A 21,085-nucleotide genomic window follows, 5' to 3' on the forward strand; every position below is an offset into this window, starting at 1 on the left:
TTCAAGAAATGCAAAACTTGCGCCCACACCTCCCCCCTCACTTCCCTCCTCACTTCCCTCCAAGGCCCCAAAGGATCCTTCCATATCTGTCACAAGTTCACCTGCACCTCCACACACGTCATTTACTGCATCCACTGCACTCGATGTGGCCTCCTCTACATTGGGGAGACAGGTCGCCTACTTGCAGAACGTTTCAGAGAACACCTCTGGGACACCCGGATCAACCAACCCAACCGCCCCATGGCGGAACACTTAACTCCCCCTCCCACTCCGCCAAGGACATGCAGGTCCTTGGCTTCCTCCATCGCCAGACCATGGCAACACAACGCCTGGACGAAGAGCGCCTCATCTTCCGCCTAGGAACCCTCCAATCACAAAGGATGAATGCAGATTTCTCCAGCTTCCTCATTTCCCCTCCCCCCACCTTATCTCAGTCCCAACTCTCGGACTCAGCACTGCCTTCTTGACCTGCAATCTTTTTCCCGACCTCTCCGCCCCCACCCCATCTCCGGCCTATCACCCTCACCTTAACCTCCTTCCACCTATCGCATTCCCAACGCCCCTCCCCCAAGTCACTCCTCCCTACCTTTTATCTTATCTGCTTGGCACACCCTTCTCATTCCTGAAGAAGGGCTCATGCCCGAAACGTCGATTCTCCTGCTCCTTGGATACTGCATGACCTGCTGCGCTTCTCCAGCAACACATTTTTCAGCTCTGATCTCCAGCATCTGCAGTCCTCACTTTCTCCTAAACTAATCGAAGCCCAATTTTCATAATATTATATCTAGACTCGAATGTTTGGTCTAAATTTTCCTTCATGATGTACGATGGTTAAACATAAGAACCTTTGCAATAACTTCAAAATATTTGTTATGATTGAACTTGCATTTTCCTTTTTCCTGCAGGTGAGAAGCCCTACAAATGTACTTGGGATGGTTGCACGTGGAAATTTGCCCGCTCAGATGAATTAACCCGGCACTATCGCAAGCATACTGGTATCAAGCCTTTCCAGTGCCCTGACTGTGATCGCAGCTTTTCCCGTTCAGACCACCTTGCCCTGCACAGAAAGCGACACATGCTGGTCTGAGCCTGTCATCTTTCACTGTGTAAGCCAGGCAGGATGCAACTAAATTCTTCCCTTTACTTAACTAAACTTCAGCTGGGCTGAATCCTTCAACAAATGAACTCTCTCATGTAGTCAGTATCTGATGTACAAACAAAACTCTTTTTCTTGTTATATGCAGGACTTATGTTTTAACAATATGAATGTCTTTATGTTGATGCATAGCATTTCCCATTGTATGTATGGACTGAGTAATTTTTTTAGGTATAAAATTACACACTTCTGTCATCCGATTTGCTTGTTAAAATTGTCGGTGTATCAGTTGATTCATAAGCCTTTATAGTCTTGCCAGTGTAGAATGCTGCTGTATGCCATTTCCTTCGTCAAAACCACACCTCATTCAAAATGTTTGGTTTTTTTTACAAAACGTGATTGATATTTTTTCATTATTCAGACAAATTTGGAAAGCAAATTACATTTTAGTTGTGAGGTTGGAGGACTCCAGGAAATTCCTGTGCAAACAACTGTGAAAGAAGGAAAGGCACTAATCTGGATTTGGAGGAACTTGCCAAATTTGACCGACCTTTTTGACACATTTCGGCATTGCACTCACGTCCTTTTTCTCAAATATCATTTGTCTGCTCTTCAGTGTTGATAGTCTATAGATCCATCTCTTCTGCAGTGATGTCAACGTTTCAATATCAACTTCAAGAAGTTAATGAAGTTAAGCACAAAGGTTCACCAACAATGACTTCTCTTTATATCATTGCACCATTGCAACTTTGTTTTATTACTGACTTATTTATTGGAAATTCTTTCATTCAAGCAATGTTCTTTTTCCCAAGTGCAAGTTTCATACTTTCACTGGTGGAGCTCAACCCATCCTGGAAATCAACCTGTCAAGTTCCCTAGAGTTCATAAAAATGAGACTTGGATACATAATCACTGCTCTGAACTATATTCCATTTTCTTTCATTTGTGGTCAAGTTACCTTTTGTAATTTGATTGGACTTGTGACCAACTTAAAAAGGAAATTAAGAGTTTTTCCAGCTAAATTAATTCAAATTACAAAAGTCCTCTTAAAGAATCTGTCTCTTTATTGGACAAACATTATCAAACACACAAAATGATCAGAAATTGAAAACATTAATATTTTATTAAAGAATTGATTATATTTTGTCAGATAATTTGACTCCTCACAGGAAGAATTAGATAACAGGAATGTTGTGAATTGAATTGACAACTTCTAAACGTGATTATATGTTTTCCATTCGCCAATAAATCACATTATTGTTGACTCTATTTCGGATAATAGTCACAAAATGACCCAACCATAACAAAATTCATTAATTATCTGTGAGAAAGGAATCAGCTTCAAAGAATTCTGCTCCACCCTTTCATCCATATACCCTTATACCAACAGCTTCCTAATCTATAATTATACCAGTGCACTTGACATATGCCTTTGGCATGTAGACGTAAATTCATTGATATAATGTTGGCTTCATAATATATAATATGACACAAAAGATTCTGTCTCAAATCATGCTTAGGAAACCCTAAAATGATCAATAAGAATGAAGAATTCAAGAATTTGTGTGAGAAAATGTTATCCGCCAAATAAGGTACTTTGTCAAAGCTCAATTGTTTTCATTTATTGCAATGGTTATAACATTTAATTTAGTTACTTTAAGGTATTTGGGTCTAGTTATATTAAGCTGCTTAAAAAAATCATCTTTTAAACTTTAGTGTCAATATTTTTATTGCTGGTTTATTGCATCCGGTTGGTAAGTTTTTAACATATTTACTTATACCCAGTTGAACAAGCATAGTAACCTAAGGCTGATACAGACCTTACCCTGTGTAGAGTTATACTACCAGCCATTGGAAAACATTCTGTAATGTGGTTCATTAGATTCCAATTTTATTAATTTGTGCACATGTTGAAAAGCAAAGTCCAATTGCCATGGCTGTAACTTTTCAAATATATCATTTACCAACTCTCCAATAGTTCTCGGTAGAACTTTTAAAGCAACACAAAATATTTTAAGTGAACAGCAAATTAAAATGTTAGCCTAAGCACCAGCATGGCTTCTGTGAACATAAACATGTTTACAAAGCTTTGAAATTTCCGTAAATCACAGACTGATGCCATATACATGTATAAATCACCTTGACCAAATCTATATTGTAAATAATAGACCAGTCTACATTCCATGTTCACATTTTGTAATATGGGTTAGTGATCACTGCAGCCAATTTGAATATGTATTTAGATTAATAATGCACTTTAATGCGTACCAAACATTATAGATCACGTTCAGATTCTTTGATATAATTTGGAGTGCAATGTTTAATTCTGCAGATCATCTAATGGCTCAGCTGGTGAAAATTTTAATTAGTTTGGAATTGAGCCACACAAACCAGCGAAAGCGCAAATTCAAACACAAGTCATAAGGAATTAATTCATCTCACCACAGGTAGCAGTAGAGATGCTCCAGTTAGCCTCAATATCTTTAAATAAATTGGAAAAACAATCAAAGCAGAATCACTCCCATTTCAATTAGGATTCCAATTGACTGAAACTGTGACATATATGCAAGGGTAGATGTCAAGTGACATCGGAATTGAGTTTGACTGTGGCCCACTGCCATTCACTGTCCACATTTGAATAGCTACTTCGGAAAGGAATTTAAGAGATGGAGGGGAGGAGGGACAGAGTTGTGTAGTCATACAGAACAGCAACCCAGCAACTCAAACCTTTAAGGAAGAAAAATGAAAGAAACTTTTTTTAGTTTTAATGATTTCTGAAGACAGATAAATTTGTATTGGATCATCATAGTATGGTGACAAATAAATAGTAGTTAAGGTAATATTTCCACAGCAGCTCAATACCACATAGAAAGTAATACCTCTGGAGTTTATCGTTTCAACTAGATTGAGAATGTTTAGTAAGATGTAAGTGTACTATGCACAACTTATTTCAGAGTCACGATCTGGGTGTGAGGCATACCTACAAGGAAGTGGAAGTGCATCACTGCAGGTGATGCTGTATATCATAAGCAAACGGTACAAAAATCTGTGTAATAGGATAAAAATGTTGAGGGCATCATATTCATATACATTTTAGAGAAATATTTTGGATAAACAAGGGGCTGTGGAATTGCTGAGATATGTGAACACAGCATTTTGAGGCAGCTGGCCTGCTTCATGAGTTGTAGTGATTGTTCAGATTTGTATAAGAGTGGTGTGATTTTCTAGAAGATAGAGGTGTGGGGAACCTGCCTTAGAGTAGGACAACTTTCGAAGAATTTAAAATAAAATGCACTTCAAAATGAGTGCAATCAGGTAATAATCACAGCACAAATAATAAATGTTGTGAGTTTCTATGATTTTTTTTTGTACAAAGATAAGGTCTCTGCTTCTAAAGGTAAAATAATATTTTTTTAAGATTTGTAATAAGGGTGTGAAAAGACTGAAATGTCCTGTTGTGTGTTGTGTCATATACTGAGGTGGGAAATGGGATTTAGATGGCATACACATTTTGAATCAATTCTTCTCAGCTTAAATATTTAAAATGTGAATTTTAACACTTTTTTGTGGGGGAAAACGCATTTTGGTTTAGAATATTGGTTTTGGGAATAATAACTAGGCAATGTTAACATCAAGAGGCTTTTAAGAAAACTCAAGATGCTGAGCAGATGAAAGAAACTGTAAATATGTTTGTTTTAGTTTCCTGATGATATACAATAGCTATTAACTTTAAACTGATCCACAGAAATAATGTGTGATGTAATTGTCCAAATTGGAACCATTTTGCATATTAGAATGATATGTGTATTACTGTGTATTACATGCAAATCCTAAATTAAATACTAATACTTCTTAAAATGTACTCTTTTCAACCTTGACGTTATCATGGAGGCTTTCAAGACTTACAAAACTCTATGATAAAGAAATATATGCAATATTTCAAAGCCAATCAGTAACAAAAGATTTGTCCCTCAGTATTTTTTTAACTGATCTGTGAATCTGGTAATGTTCAACTGAAGATGAAATTCATTTTTACCAGCAAGAATTCATAAAACAAAATGCTGTAACTATGAATCATGTAACATTGCTACTTTATGGGCTCCTTTTTATTAAAAACTACTAGTTATCCATTTTTTTAACAAAACACATGCAGAAAGAATAAATGTAGGAATAATGGTCAAAAGATTGCATTTCAATTCGAACCTTTAGGAACACACCTGAGACTAAACTTATTCCAGATATTATTGAAAACAAATATTGGGATTAATCAGAAATGCTACCTTGAGCTGGTTCAGCATGTAACTATTACTTGTGTATAATGAATTCAAATCAGAAGGTGATTGGACCTACCTATCATTTGAATTTGACTTCCTCAGTTGGATGATTTCCATGAATTGGAAGCAGGCTGACACATTAAGTTGGCACTGCAGTAGTAATAACAGTCATATGGGCCAACTTACTCTGTTTTCTGTTCACCTCCACTTACCCCAAACCTTCCAATAACTGATGGACATAGGAGACACTTGCAAAATGAAAAAACAATCAGTTCTTTATAAATATTATGATTTCCAAAGACACATTTAGAGTCTTGAAAAGTAATTACTGTAGATATTTTCTAATCAATCTCGTTAGGTATGTTATTACACACCTCTAGAGCAGGTTAGATTTGAACCCAGGCCTCCTGGCTCATGTAGGGACACTACCACTGTGCTATATGTTCCTAAGACATTACTCTAAAATATTATATCCTATTGCCCTCAACTGTGAAGATAATTCTATCCATTGTTTAGCACTTTTATCTCTCAATCTATAATTTTCTACTCTTTACTCGACTAGGATTATTTCACCTGCTCAGCATCTCTGAAGACTCAATTTGAATATTTCAGTTTATTGTTGAAAATTTAAGCAATAAATTGTGCTAAAAATGTAGAACAATATAGAACTATATTTCAAGGGATAATAAGACTAATTCGGGGTTTGTATTCAGTCTTGTTAACTTTATTTAAGTCATACAATATCGTCTGCAGTCTATATAATTAAGATGTGAAATTATAAAGTTTTTTTATAACTATTTTGTCATTTCTAGATTGTCCCATGGGAGTTTAGTAATGACATTTTGTCATGTCAAACTGTGAACACAAATTTGTACTGTACAGTCTTACTCTATATTCAAATGTATATGTATTGTACATCTGTCACTAAAACTGTATAAACAAAAGGTCTCATGTTGATTAATCAGGCATTAATTACAGTAAGTCAGAATTCTGCATTCTACTCACATCAATGTATTTTACTACAAATCACAATATAATCAAATATTAAGGAACAAGCTCCAGAGACCAATTGATATTCCAGAACTATGAATATGGACGACACCAATGAAAATTGATTCCACTGTTGGGAGCTGCTCAACATGGAACACACTACATGGACAATTGAAGGGAAACAAAGGGGGATAAAAGCAATCCCTAAAATAAAAACATGAGGCAAACCAGCAGCATGTGTGTCAGGCTACATACCTACTGTGGCTATTGTGGTATCACTTTTCTCCATATTGATTCAGAAACGGTATAAAATGACAGGCAGGGCAAGTGGTGCAGTTGCCTGGATGGCGGTTTGCGATGCAGAATGATTTCAGTAGCACAGGTTCAGTTTCTTACTGTCTGAGTTTACAGTGAAGGACTCTCTTTCCTTAGCTTTTCCCCTTGTCTGATGTGTGGTGACTCTCAGGTTAAACCACCAGCAGTCATCTCTCTCTAATGAGACATTAGATCAATAGTCCACTGGAACTATGGCTACCCTACCTGAATTTACCTTTATAAAATGACACTCAGATTTTCAGGTGCAGAGGTACTTGTAACTATCTAAAGAAGGGTGTGATAAATTATATCCTAGTCAAATTTAAACAGAATAATTGAAGAAGATTCATAAAGCCTTCATAAAAACACAAAAATGCACATTAAGCAATAATAGTTTTCCCAGGATAAAGAAGCAAGGTGTAAGAAGTGACAATTAAAAATGAGGTGATTGTAATCACCATGTATAGGTTTGAGCTGTAGCTCAGCAGTTCTGTCATTGATCGCTGAACTGTGAATGTTAGCAGATGTTGTCCATACGTCTCTACTTCCTCCTCCTCTGTTGTAGACTATGTAGAGATAAAAACAAAATGTTGCAGATGCTGAAAATCTGAAAAATAAAGAATGAGTTGAAAATATCCAACCGATCTGCCTCAGGAAAGGGTTAACATTTCTGGTTGATGAACTTTCAGCAGACCCACTTGTGAAGGCATTTACAACTGAACCCTCTATCAGTGTAGTAAAGACACAACACTCTTCTATTTCTCATTTAGCACTTAGATATCACATTTCAATCAAACTTAGTTGACAAATCAAAAATTAAGGACAACTAATTTCAATATCCTCTGAAGTGAAGGAGAGGAGAGGTTTTATTACCTTTTAAGCTCAGTAAAAATAAGGAATAAGAAAATGTGACATCAGACATGTATGACAAGTGGATGTCGCCAAAAACCGAAGGATCACAGACTGTTGTCTCATTACGGGGATTGTTGGATTTAACTTGAGGGTCACCATTACACATGAAGGTGAAGTTTGAGAAGGCAAAGCCTTCATAGTGACCTCAGTCATATATACAACAACCAGAAATAATCTTTTATAAAGGGACTAAGGAGAAGTGTTGTAGAATATTTGGTTAAGGAAAATCCAAAGGGTTTTTACAAATATATTAAGGACAAAAGGGTAACTAGGGAGAGAATAGGGCCCCTCAAAGGTCAGCTAGGCAGATTTCGTGTGGGGCCGCAGGAGATGGGGGGATGCTAAACGAGTATTTTGCATCAGTATTTACCGTGGAAAAGGACATGGAAGATATAGAATGTAGAGAAAGATGGTGACATCTTGAAAAATGTCCATATTACTGAGGAGGAAGTGCTGGATGTCTTGAAACGCATAAAAGTGGATAAATTCCCAAGACCTGATCAGGTGTACCCTAGAACCCTAGGTGGGAAGCTACGGAAGTGATTGCTGGGCCTCTTACTGAAATGCTTAGAGTCATGGAGTCAAAGAGGTGTAAAGCATGGAAACAGACCGTTCGGTCCAACCCATCCATGCCAACCAGATATCCTAACCCAATCTAGTCCCACCTGGCAGCACCCAGCCCATATCCTTCCAAACCCTTCCTATTCATATACCCATCCAGATTCCTTTTAAATGTTGCAATTGTATCAGCCCCAACCACTTCCTCTGGCAGCTCATTCCATACATGTACCAACCTCTGCATGAAAACGTTGCACCTTAGGTCTCTTTTATATATTTCCCCTCTCACTCTAAACCTATGCCCTTTAGTTCTGGACTCCCCACCCCAGGGAAACGACTTTGTCTATTTATCCTATCCATGCCCTTCACGATTTTATAAACCTCTATAAGGTCACCCCTCAGCCTCCGACACTCCAGGGACAACAGCCCCAGCCTATTCAATCTCTCCCAATAGCTCAAATCCTCCAAACCTGGCAACATCCTTGTAAATCTTTTCTGAACCCTTTCAAATTTCACAACATCCTTCCAATAGGAAGGAGACCAGAATTGCATGCAATATTCCAACAGTGGCCTAACCAATGTCCTGTACAGCCACAACATGACCTCCCAACTCCTATACTCAATACTCTGACCGATAAAGGAAAGCATACCAAACGCCTTCTTCACTATCCTATCTACCTGTGACTCCATTTTCAAGGAGCTATATCCTGCACTCCAAGGTCTCTTTGCTCAGCAACATTCCATAGGACCTTACTATTAAGTGTATAAGTCCTGCTAAGATTTGCTTTCCTAAAATGCAGCGCCTCGCATTTATCTGAATTAAACTCCATCTGCCCCCTCTCAGCCCATTGGCCCATCTGATCAAGATACCTTTGTACACCAAAATTGGAGGTGTAGTGGACAGTGAAGAATGTTACCTCAGATTACAAAAAGATCAGATCAGATGGGCCAATGGGCTGAGAAGTGGCAGATGGAATTTAATTCAGATAAATGCGAGGTGCTGCATTTTGGGAAAGCAAATCTTAGCAGGACTTATTCACTTAATGGTAAGATCCTAGGGAGTGTTGCTGAACAAAGAGACTTTGGAGTGCAGGTTCATAGCTCCTTGAAAATGGAATCACAGGATATTGAAGAAGACGTTTGGTATGCTTTCCTTTATTTGTCAGGGTATTGAGTACACGAGTTGGGAGTTCATTTTGCAGCTGTACAGGACATCAGTTAGGCCACAGTTGGATTGTTGTGTGCAATTCTGGTCTCCTTCCAGAAAAGATTTATAAGGATGTTGTCAGGGTTGGAGTATTTGAGCTATAGAGAGAGGTTGAACAGGCTGGGTCTGTTTTCCCTGGAGTGTTGGGAGGCTGAGGGGTGATCTTATAAGGGGTGACCTTATAAAATCATGAGGATCATGGATAGGATAAATAGACAAAGTCTTTTCTCTGGGATGGGGGAGTCCAGAATTAGAGGGCATAGGTTTAGAGCGAGAGGGGAAATATATAAAGGAGGCCTAAGGGGCAACGTTTTCACTCTGAGGGTGGTACATGTATGGAAGGAGCTGCCAAAGGAAGTGGTGGAGGCTGGTACAATTGCAACATTCATGGATAGGTATATGAATAGGAAGGGTTTGGAGGGATATGGGCCAGGTGCTGGCAGGTGGGGCTAGATTGGGTTGGGATATCTGGTCAGCCTGGACGAGTTGGACCAAAGAGTCTGTTTCTGTGCTGTACATCTCTATGACTCCATGACTCTAATTGGGAAAGTGATAATAAAAACAAATGCAGGTGCAGATCTTAAGAGTCCCTTGGGTTGCAAAAATGCAAAGACCTGGGTCCAACTCTTTTGCTGCTATCTTGTTTTCTTTTTACTGACAAAGCTGCAAATTTCCTGGAGTTGGCAGTGAAAGGTTGTTGTTCCAAGTTGCTTTTCATCGGCCAATTTCTGAAATGTAGAAATAGAGAAGGGAACTTTCAGAATTTTTTCTCTTATCAATCCATGTTGCATTTCTCTCTTTGTGGAGGCGATTGTTGATATACCATTCCTTTACATATTATTATATCTGTGTCATTGTTTAATTTCAAGCTGGATACTCTTAATGTGCAAATTTAATATGAGGAAACCAAAAGATGCAATTATCTTTATGCTTCGCTGAGTTTCAATGTTTCATGATTAAAGTGGTCATACCAATGCAGTTGGTTTCAAATATACAGGGCGATCGCCGTATCTGTGGAATCAGTTTCCACGGTTTCAGTTACCCGCGGTTTATCACAGTCCAAACATATTACTAGGAACATTCCAGAACCAGGGACTGGGGGTTGCCGGGAAGGTAAATTTCCCATTTAAATGAATGGGTTTACTCCTATCCATGGTTTTGGGCTTCCAGGGTAGGTTTTGGAATATATCTTCTGTGGGTATGGGGGCCTGAGCAGAAAAGGTGATCACAGCAGCCATTTTAGGTCAGTAATTTTAAAACCAATTAAAACTTTTTTAGTCCACAGAAGTCTCAGGTATTAAAACCAAATGATTAAACTTGAACAAAGATAATTATGTTTTCATGATAATTGTAACCAATACCAAATTTTAAATTACCACAATAATTTATAATATTCGAGGAAAGAATACCGATTGATTGGTAAGTCAGCTTTAATTTGTTGAGGCATTGCAAAGTAAAAAAAAACTGAAGAATTAATTCAAAAAGCACGTATTCTGTTTGTTTGCAGAGAACAGACCCTTGGATATAAATGTTGTGTGAGATATGGTTCTGTAATTAGAGACCATTTGTTGACCAATCCAGTATCAACATCCTTTTCTCCTTTAATATAAATTGATGCAATCATTTCAAATTTGGCATTCTTGTCTTTGTCTTGGTGATTAGTGGATGAAAGATTTTCACAATATGTGTCTCTACTTGGTAATATTCAAATTCAATATTCCCAAGCAACTACACCGTAAATTCATAAAGTAAACAGATACTGATTTAAGATAACAGGTGCTTGTTTGGTTTTCCAGTGTCCCTGGTCGGAGGTTACTCTTACAAGAAGGCTTTTCTTTAAGGAAATCATCTTGCATTTGTGCAGCACCTATCATGACTGCAGCATGTTTCAAAGCACTTTAGAGTCAATGCAAATTTTTGAAGTGTGGTCACTATTGTTATAAGAAAGCAGCCAGCTTGAGTAGACCAAGGCACCATTGAGCATCAATGAGCTAATTACACATAATCTATTTTAGTAAAATCAGTTTGGGGATAAATTTTGACAAGGACTCCACTGCTGTTCTTCAAAAGAGTGTCTTAAGGTCTCATGCACTTCAAGGAGATCAATTAGGCCTTTATTTACAGGTCCATTCAAGAGGGAGTTATTTTGACACTAATACACTCAATTTTCCACGACCTTTTTTGCACTCAGTTCTGCTGAGTAGGTTTTTAACATACAGAATACAATTTCCTTCTTCCTGGTGTGAGTAATGGCGAGAAAGTTGGGAAATTAGAATGAAGATATCAGAATCTGATTGAAGTCAGACCTGGCAGATAGGAAGATGGTTACTATGGAGGTCAGTGATCTCAGCACCAGGACATCTCTGCAGGAATTCCTCAGAGTAGTGTCCTAGGGCCATCCATCTTCAGCTGCTTGGTTAATGACCTTCCCTCCATCATAAGGTCTGATGTTCATTGATGATTGCACAATGTTCAGCAACATTCATAATCCCACAGTTGTTAATGATATAGAAGATGGTATTTGCAATAACATTAGCAAGTTTGCTGATGATACTAAGCTGGGTGGCAGGGTGAAATGTGATGAGGATGTTAGGAGATTACAGGGTGACCTGGACAAGTTAGGTGAGTGGTCAGATGCATGGCAGATGCAGTTTAATGTGGATAAATGTATGGTTATCCACTTTGGTGGCAAGAACAGAAAGGCAGATTACTACCTAAATGGAATCAATTTAGGTAAAGGGGCAGTACAGAGAGATCTGGGTGTTCTTGTACACCAGTCAATGAAGGTAAGCATGCAGGTACAGCAGATAGTTAAGAAGGCTAATAGCATGCTGGCCTACCTAACAAAAGGGATTGAGTATAGAAGCAAAGAGGTTCTTCTGCAGCTGTACAGGGCCCTGGTGAGACCACACCTGGAGTATTGTGTGCAGTTCCGGTCTCCAAATTTGAGGAAAGACATTCTGGCTATTGAGGGAGTGCAGCGTTGGTTCACGAGGTCAATTCCTGGAATGGCGGGATTACCTTACACTGAAAGACTGGAGCAACTGGGCTTGTATATCCTTGAGTTTAGAAGACTGAGAGGGGATCTGATTGAGACATATAAGATTATTAAAGGATTGGACACTCTGGAGGCAGGAAACATGTTTCCGCTGATGGGTGAGTGCCGAACCAGAGGACACAGCTTAAAAATAGGACAGAGATGAGGAGAAACTTCTTTACCCAGAGAGCGGTGGCTGTGTGGAATGCTCTGCCCCAGAGGGCAGTGAAGGCCTAGTCTCTGGATTCATTTAAGAAAGAGTTGGATAGAGCTCTCAAGGATTGTGGAATCAAGGGTTATGGAGATAAGGCAGGAACAGGATATTGAGTAAGGATGATCAGCCATGATCATATTGAATGGTGGTACAGGCTCGAAAGGCAGAATGGCCTACTCCTGCACCTATTGTCTATTGTCTATAATCATGTCCAACATCTGCAACACCCAGACAATATCGTTTGGTCTTAAAAGTGGCAAGTAACATGTATGCTATACAAAAACCAGGCCAGGTTCTATGAGAAAAAGAGAGATGCACAGTTGGTGCGTTGCCTCCCAGGTGGCAGGGTTCGTGATGTTTCAAATCGTGTTTTGGGTATCCTTAAGGGGGAGCAGCCCCAAGTCATGGGCACCAGGACATAGGTAGGAAAAGAGATGGGGATTTAAGGCAGGAATTTTGGGAGTTAAGGTGGAAGCTTAGGGCTAGAACAGAGTTGTTATCTGTGCCAAGTGCTAGCAAGTTAAGGAACAGAGAGAGAGAGAGAAGTTGAACACATGGCTACGGGGGTGATGCAAGAGGGAGGGATTTGGATATCTGGATAACCGGGGCTTATTCTAGGGTAGGTGGGACCTCTGCAAACAGGATTGTCTACACCTGAACCAGAGGGGTACCAATATCTTGGGGGGAGTTTGCTAATGCTCTTCGGGAGGGTTTAAACTAATTCACTGGGGGATGGGAACCGGAACTGTAACTCCAGTGTACAGGAGGTTGAGATTAGTGAGATCATAAATAAGGTTTCAAGGTCATAAGAATGTACTAGCATGCAGGAAGCTGGTTTGAAGTGAGTCTACTTCAATGCCAAGAGCATCCGGAATAAGGTGGGTCAACTTGCAGCATGGGTTGGTACCTGGACCTTTTAAATTGTGGCCATTTCAGAGACATGGCTAGAGCAGGAACAGGAATGGTTGTTGCACGTTCTGGGTTTAGATGTTTCAATAAGAACAGGGAAAGTGGTAAAAGAGGGGGAGGTATGGCATTGTTAGTCAAGGACAGTATTACAGTGGCAGATAGGACGTTTGATGAGGACCCTTCTACTGAGGTAGTATGGGCTGAGATTAGAAACAGGAAAAGAGAGGTCGCCACGTTGGGAGTTTTCTACAGGCCTCTGAAAAGTTCCAAAGATGTAGAGGAAAGGATTGCAAAGGTGAACTCTGGATAGGAGTGAGAGTAACAGTAACAGAGTAACATGGAGGATTTTAATTTTCCAAATATTGACTGAAATGCTGTAGTTCGAGCACTTTAGATGGATCAGTTTTTGTCCAATGTGTGCAGGAGGGTTTCCTGACACTGTAAGTAGATAGACCACCAAAAAGCAAGGCCACATTCGATTTGGTACTGGGTAATGAACCAGGTTGGGTGTTAGATTTGAAGGTTGGTGAGCACTTTGATGATCGTGATCATAATTCTGTTATTTTACTTTAGCGACGGAAAAGGATAGGTATATACCGCAGGGCAAGATTATAGCTGGAGGAAAGGCAATTATGATGCAATTAGGCAAGATTCATTTAGCATGCATAGGATGGGGAAGGAAACTGCAGGGGATGGGCACAACTGAAATGTGAAGCTTGTTCAAGGAACAACTACAGCATGTCCTTAATAAGTATATACCTGTCAGGCAGGGAGGAAGTGGTTGAGCGAGGGAGCCGAGGTTTACTAAAGAAGTTGAATCTCTTGTCAAGAGGAAGAAGGAACCTTATGTAAAGATGAGATGTGAAGGCTCAGTTAGGGTGCTTGAGAGTTACAAGTTAGCCAGGAAGGACCTAAAGAGAGAGGTAAGAAGAGCCAGGAGGGGACATGAGATAGGATCAAAGAAGACCCTAAATCTTTCTATAAATATTTCAGGGATAAAAAAATGATTAGAGTAAGATTAGGGTCAGTTAAGGACAGTAGTGGGAAGTTGTGCGTGGAGTCCGAGGAGATGGGAAGCGCTAAATTAATATTTTTTGTCAGTATTCAAACTGGAAAATGACAATGTTGTCGAGGAGAATACTGAGATACCAGCTATTAGACCAGACGGGATTGAGGTTCATAAGGAGGAGGTGTTAACAATTCTGGAAAGTGTGAAAATAGATAAGTCCCCTGGGCCAGATGGGATTTATCTTAGGGTTCTCTTGGAAACCAGGGAGGAAATTGCAGAACCTTAGGCTTGGATCTTTGTGTTATTATTGTCCACAGGAATAATGCCAGAAGACTGGAGGATACAAACGTCGTCCCTTTGTTCAAGAAGGGGAGTAGGGACAACCCTAGTAATTATAGACCAGTGAGCCTTACTTCGGTTGTGGGCAAAGTGTTGGAAAGGATTATAAGAGATAGGATTTATAATTATCAAGAAAGGAAAAATTTGATTAGGGACAGTCAACACGGTTTTGTGAAGGGTATATTATGCCTCACAACTTATTGAGTTCTTTGAAAAGGTGACCAAGAAGGCGGATGAAGGTAAAGCAGTTGATGTGTATATGGAATTCAGTAAAACATTTGATAAAGTTCCCCACAGTAGGCTATTGTAGAAAATATGGAGGCATGGGATTAAGGATGATTTAGTGGTTTGAATCAGAAATTGGCTAGCTGAAAGAAGACAGAAAGTGATGGTTGATGGGAAATATTCATCCTGAGTTCAGTTACTAGTTGTGTACAGCAAGGATCTGTTTTGGGACCACTGTTGTTTCTCATTTTTACAAATGACTTGGATGAGGCCACAGAAGGATGGGGTAGTAAATTTGCAGATGATGGTAAGATCGGTGGAGTTGTGGACAGTATGGAAGGATGTTACAGAGGGACATAGATAAGCAGCAGAGCTGGGCTGAGCAGTAGCAAATGGAGTTTAATGTGGAAACGTGTGAGATGATTTACTTTGGAAGGAATAACAGGAGTACAGATTACTGGGCTAACGATAAGATACTTGGTGGTGTGGATGAGCAGAGAGATCTTGGTGACCATGTACATAGATCCCTGAAAGTTGCCACCCAGGTTGATAGGGTTGTTAACAAGGCATACGGTGTATTAGCTTTTATTGGTAGAGGGATTGCGTTTCGGAGCCATGTTGCAGCTGTACAAAACTCTGGTGCAGCCGTACTTGAAGTATTATGTATAGTTATGGTCGCCGCATTATAGGAAGGACATGGAAGCATTGGAAAGGGTGCAGAGGAGATTTACCAGGATGTTGCCTGGTATGGAGGGAAGGTCTTATGAGGAAAGGCTGAGGGACTTGAGGCTGTTTTTGTTTGAGAGAAGAAGGTTGAGACGTGAGCTAACAGACACATGCAAGATGATCAGAGCATTAGATAGAGTAGACAGTGAGAGCCTTTTTCCTTGGATGGTGATGGCTAGTACAAGGGGGCATAGCTTTAAATTGAGGGGCAAAAGATATAGGACAGATGTCAGAGGTGGTTTCTTTACTCAGGGCATGGAACGCCCTGCCTGCAATAGTAGTAGACTCGAAGGCTTTTGCCCAAAATGTCGATTCTCCTGCTCCGCGGGTGCTGCCTAACCTGCTGTGCTTTTCCAGCACCACTCTCGACTCGCCAACTTTTAGGGCATTTAAATGGTCATTAGATAAATATATGGACTATAATAGAATAGTGTAGGTTAGATGGACTTTAGATTGGTTTCACAGATCAGCACAACATCGAGCGCTGAAGGGCCTATACTGCACTGTAATGTTCTATGTTCTATGTTCTATGATCACAAATAGGAGACAATCTAACTACTGATTCTTGGTAAGGTATGGCATCACTAAATTATCATCACTGAATCGATAAGATCAATGTCCTATGGGTTACCATTGACCCAAAACTCAACTGGACTTGTCATATAAATATAGTGATGAGAACAGCAAGTCAGATTCTCAGAATCCTGCAGCAGGTAACTCATCTCCTGACACCCCTGTCCACCACCTACAAGGCACAAGTCAGGATTGTGATGGAATACTCCCCACTTGCCTCGATGAGTGCAGCTCCAACAACACTCAAGAAACTTGACACTATTCAGGACAAAGCTGCCCACTTGATTGGCACCATATCCACAGCATCCACTCCCTCCATCACTGATGCTCAGTAGCGGCAGCATGTACTATATACAAGATGCACTGGAAAAATTCACTAAAGATCCTTAGACATCATCTTCCAAACCCATGGCCACTAATATCTAGAAGGGCCCCAAGGCAACACATATATGGAAGGAACACCAGGTGGAAGCTTTGGGTGATGAAATGTCTCCTTATCTCAGTCCTAACCGGACTACTTCATATCCTTAAATTGTGATCCCTGGGTCTGGCCTCCCTGATCATTGGGAAATCCTTTTTATGTTTGCCCTGTCTACTTCTGTTAGAATTTTATAGGTTTCTATGAGATTCCCCCTCAATCTTTGAAACTCCAGTGAATGAAGTGAAACTCCAGGATTCTCCCTATCTACCCTGTATCTGCCCTCTAAGAACTTTGTACACATTAATCAAATCACCCATCAACCTTCTCTACGCTAAGGAAAACAGTCCAGCCTTTCCACTCTTTCATCATTGCTACTTCACTTCAGCCCAGGCAATATCCTCTTAAATCTCTTCTACACTCTATCTAGTGTAATTTCATCTAATCTCAAACAGAACCAAAACTATAGCTGTAGCTAAATTAACATTATATGAAACTTCATTGAATGCTACCTTTCTTTTTTTGTATTCAAAACTTTAACTAATAAAAGCAAATATCCCAAATTCTTTCATAACCATCTTATGTGCCAGACTTGCTGCCTTCAAGATCTACAGACATGCAAACCAAGTTCTCTTTGCTCCTCTGTACTTTCTAGGGTTCTATATTCAACCAGTACTCTCTTGTTTTGTTAGTCCTTCCAAAATTGACCATTTGTTCCAAAATTGGCTGTACCTTAAACAGTGGTTTCTTGACTTTAACGAATTTGACCCCTTTTTCCATTTGAAGATGATTCAGGTCAAAACACGCATTCAGGATCAAGAGTGAGAGTTCTTGATTATTATTATGTATATGCTGTCTAGTATCTGTCACATTTCAGAGCTGTTTGTAGCATATATTTAATTTTAAATACTATAACTTCTGGATCATGTAGTTACACTGCTGTCGGCTATAAAGTTCTTTTTTCAACTGTGGTACCCTTTCACCCCTTTTAAGGCTTAAATTAAGGAGTTTCAGTTGTCATAAATGCCAGCTTGCCAAAAACTAGGTCTAGATCATCTATTTCCTCTTGGAATATTTTGGGATTTTCTTGGGTTGTAGATTGTTTTAAGTGTAAATAGATACTTGTCTTTTTGCTCCTTTGTGACTGTGTCCTATTTTGGCACGTTTTCTGAAGATGAACAACTGTCTTCCTGACAAAGCATTATGTTTTTCATAATAAACTATTATAACTGTATCCATAAGTCTCCTTGTTCCACAGCACTAACACTGACTGCGGTATTCATGTCTCTTTCTCTTCTATAGCTTTTGGAGTTTTGTAATGAATTAAGAATTGATCGGATCCAGTGTTTTCCTGTGATAAAACTGATCCTTTCTTCTTAAGATTGCTGCTTCCAAGCTTCTACTTCACACACCTGGTTTTCCCAGAAATCAATTCTTCATTTGACTTAACATGTCTGATCAAATTTCAGCAGCAATTTCAACAATAGTTCTGTCGCTTGCAAATTCTGACTTTAAAGCTCCATAGTCACATCTTTTTATTAATTTGTACAGATCATTAATGAAATTATTCATGAATTCCTCTGGGTGCTGAAGTCTTTAATTAAAACTTGCTCTTTCAAGAATTTTATTTGTTTTGAGGTTAAATAACACCTTTGTTTATTGCCTTTTAATGTGAGCTGTAACATCATCAGCTATAGCCCCAGTGAAATGCAAACAATTACTTACCTGTTCAGCTTCTGATTTAGCGTGGAGGTTGGGAGCAATTCTGTATCTTAAGAATTGTTGTCTCCAAATGTCTCTGTACTATTTGACCCACCTCTAAAATTAAAATTTCCTGGCAATATTATTTCTGCTGCCATACCTTCCTAATTTAATTATTTTCCTTGCTTTATAGGCTTTTAAGTCTGTGGTGTAGCAATGCTGCTACATTGTATTGCTGTACTGGAAACTTTTCCCAGAGTATTATCATCAAATTCCTACTTTTTCCAGATAAATTGGCTGATTCCATGGGTTTCTCATCTTCTTCAGGTGGTAAAGGCATTGCGGCTGCGACATCTGCTGTGTGCATTTCGATGTTTCTTTGACACCAGATGGAGGGGGAGAACCCAGAGCTTCCAAAAGCCTTTCTGGTTGTTCTGAGGTGCCGAGTATATTTTGATCTTGCCCCGTTTGCAAGCTTGCAGCTTTCATGTGGTCATGTACTTGTTCAGGACCACCTCTGCTACCTGAACCTTGTACGTCATGGGACCTGACCTCATGTTGACCATACCTCTTATCTCTGTGGGACACTCCTATGTTTTCAACACCAAATTTCTTCCCTTGAAGTAAACTGTCGGTCTCGCTTAGGGGAGTCTTCTGTCCAGCATTAGCATTCCTGATGCCATTTCACCCTTCCCCCCACCAACCCCCCTCACCCCACGCCAGGTCCAAGAAGATCAGATTTAACCTGGTGTGCAGTCTTCTCCCCGTTAGCAACTCTGCTGGAACTATTCTTGTAGCTACATGAGGGGTCGTCCGATAGGCAAATAAGAATGATGACAGTTTGGCATTGAGTGAAGCTGTAGACTGTTTCTTTATGTCTGTCTTCAAAGTTTAGACTGCTCTTTCTTGCAGACCATTGGACGATGGATGGTGTGGAGCTATCCTTATATGCCAAATGCCATTTAGGAATTACCCAAATTCCCTATTGATAAATAATGGCCCATTGTCTGTGACACCACCTCCAGGAACCCGTGTATTGCAAAAGATGTGTGCAGATTTTCTATCGTCATCCCCATGTTTGACAAATGAACTCTATGAATGCCCAACCACTTTGACTGAGTGTCCACAATGACTAAGAATGTTGAGCTCATGAAAAGGCTGGCATAGTCGATATATAACCAAGTCCAGGGTTTTGCCAGCCATTTCCAAAAATGTTGGAGAGCTGCAGGCAGTAATGTTTGTCCTTGCTGGGCTCTGCACCTCCAATCTGGCTATGTCTGCATCTAATGTTGGCCACCAGATATAACTTCAGACTCTTTCAGCGGCGGCACTATCAGCGGTCAGTCTGCCAGTGGGACATGGCTCAAGGCATCCACATTTGCTACTTTGCTTCCCAACTTGTAATTGACATACTTAAAATGAGAACCCACCTCTGAATTCAACCTGAAGCTATAGGAAGCATTGCCTTGTCCCCTTTGAGTAGCCCTATTAGTGCTTTGTGCTCTGTTACTATTACAAATTTACATCTGTAAAGGTATTGGTGGAACTTTCTCATACCAAAGATCACCACCAAGCCTTTCTTCTCTATCTACGTGTATTGTTGCCCTGCAGCAGCCAAAGTTGGGGAAGTATATACTATTAGGCATTCCCCACTATTGGGCCATCTGTGAGCCAACAATACCCTAATACTGTACAAGGTGGTATTGCATGTCAGCACCAGATCTCGCTTGGGATCATAGGGTGCCAACACCTGTGATAATGATAGCTGCCTCTTCACTTCCCCAAAATGCTATGACTTGGCATTTCCAAGGATTACACTTTTTCAATAGCAGATGTAAGGGTACCAGGATGGAAGCCAGGTTACATGTGAACTTTCCGTAATAATTCACCAATCCAAGGAAAGACCTAATGTAGAGATGTGAGAGCTGAGCACCTACAATCACCCTCACTTTATCTTCCAACGGATGTAACCTGGTCTGTTGACTCTATATCCAGGTAGGTTACTTAGACTGCCTGGAACACACATTTTTCCCTTCTAAGGCATACGCCCACCTTGGAAAATGTCTGAGATCTATGTCCAAGTACTCTACGTGCTCCTCATTGGTCTTCCCTGTTATTACCTTGTCATCCAGATAAATGGCATTCTGGGGTAGACCTTGTAAAATGTTCTCCATTGTCCACTGAAAAATGGCACAGACTGATGACACCCCAAATGGCAATCTGGTATATAGATACAAACCTTAAGGGGCATTAATTGGAGCATACTTCTGGAAATCTTCACCTAACTGCAATCGCAAATAGGCATAATTCATGTCCATTTTTGTGAAGTACAGCCATGCCCAGCCCAGCTTTGTGTATAAGTCCTGTTTGCAAGGGACTGGATATTTATCCAGTTGCAAGAAGTGGTTTACCGTTTATCCAAAATCCCCATAAAGGTGAGCTGACCCATCAGGCTTCATAATCGGTATGACCATTGCTGCCCATTTCACAAACTGTACTGGTTTGATGATTCCTTCGCTTTCCAATCTCTTGATTTCTGCCTCTACTTTTGCACATAAGGTAAATGGCACTGGGCAGGCCTT

At 39.9% G+C, this 21,085-nt stretch overlaps 1 protein-coding gene across 7 annotated transcripts in view; it reads left to right on the top strand.

The window, feature by feature from the left end:
• The window catches only part of LOC122551345 (Krueppel-like factor 3), a 99,726-nt gene extending 93,412 nt beyond the window's left edge, over nucleotides 1-6,314 (top strand). For all 7 annotated transcript variants that reach the window (XM_087987191.1, XM_087987179.1, XM_043693085.2 and 4 more), the window contains one exon: nucleotides 906-6,314. In XM_087987191.1, the coding sequence (XP_087843317.1) occupies nucleotides 906-1,087 (182 nt within the window). In that variant the 3' untranslated portion in view covers nucleotides 1,088-6,314. The remainder of the gene's footprint in view (nucleotides 1-905) is intronic.
• The last annotated feature ends 14,771 nt before the right edge of the window (nucleotides 6,315-21,085 follow it).

The sequence above is a fragment of the Chiloscyllium plagiosum genome, unplaced genomic scaffold, assembly GCF_037043375.1.
Source record: "Chiloscyllium plagiosum isolate Xiang-an unplaced genomic scaffold, Cpla_swu_hap1 HiC_scaffold_1, whole genome shotgun sequence".
NCBI classification, from domain to species: domain Eukaryota; kingdom Metazoa; phylum Chordata; class Chondrichthyes; order Orectolobiformes; family Hemiscylliidae; genus Chiloscyllium; species Chiloscyllium plagiosum.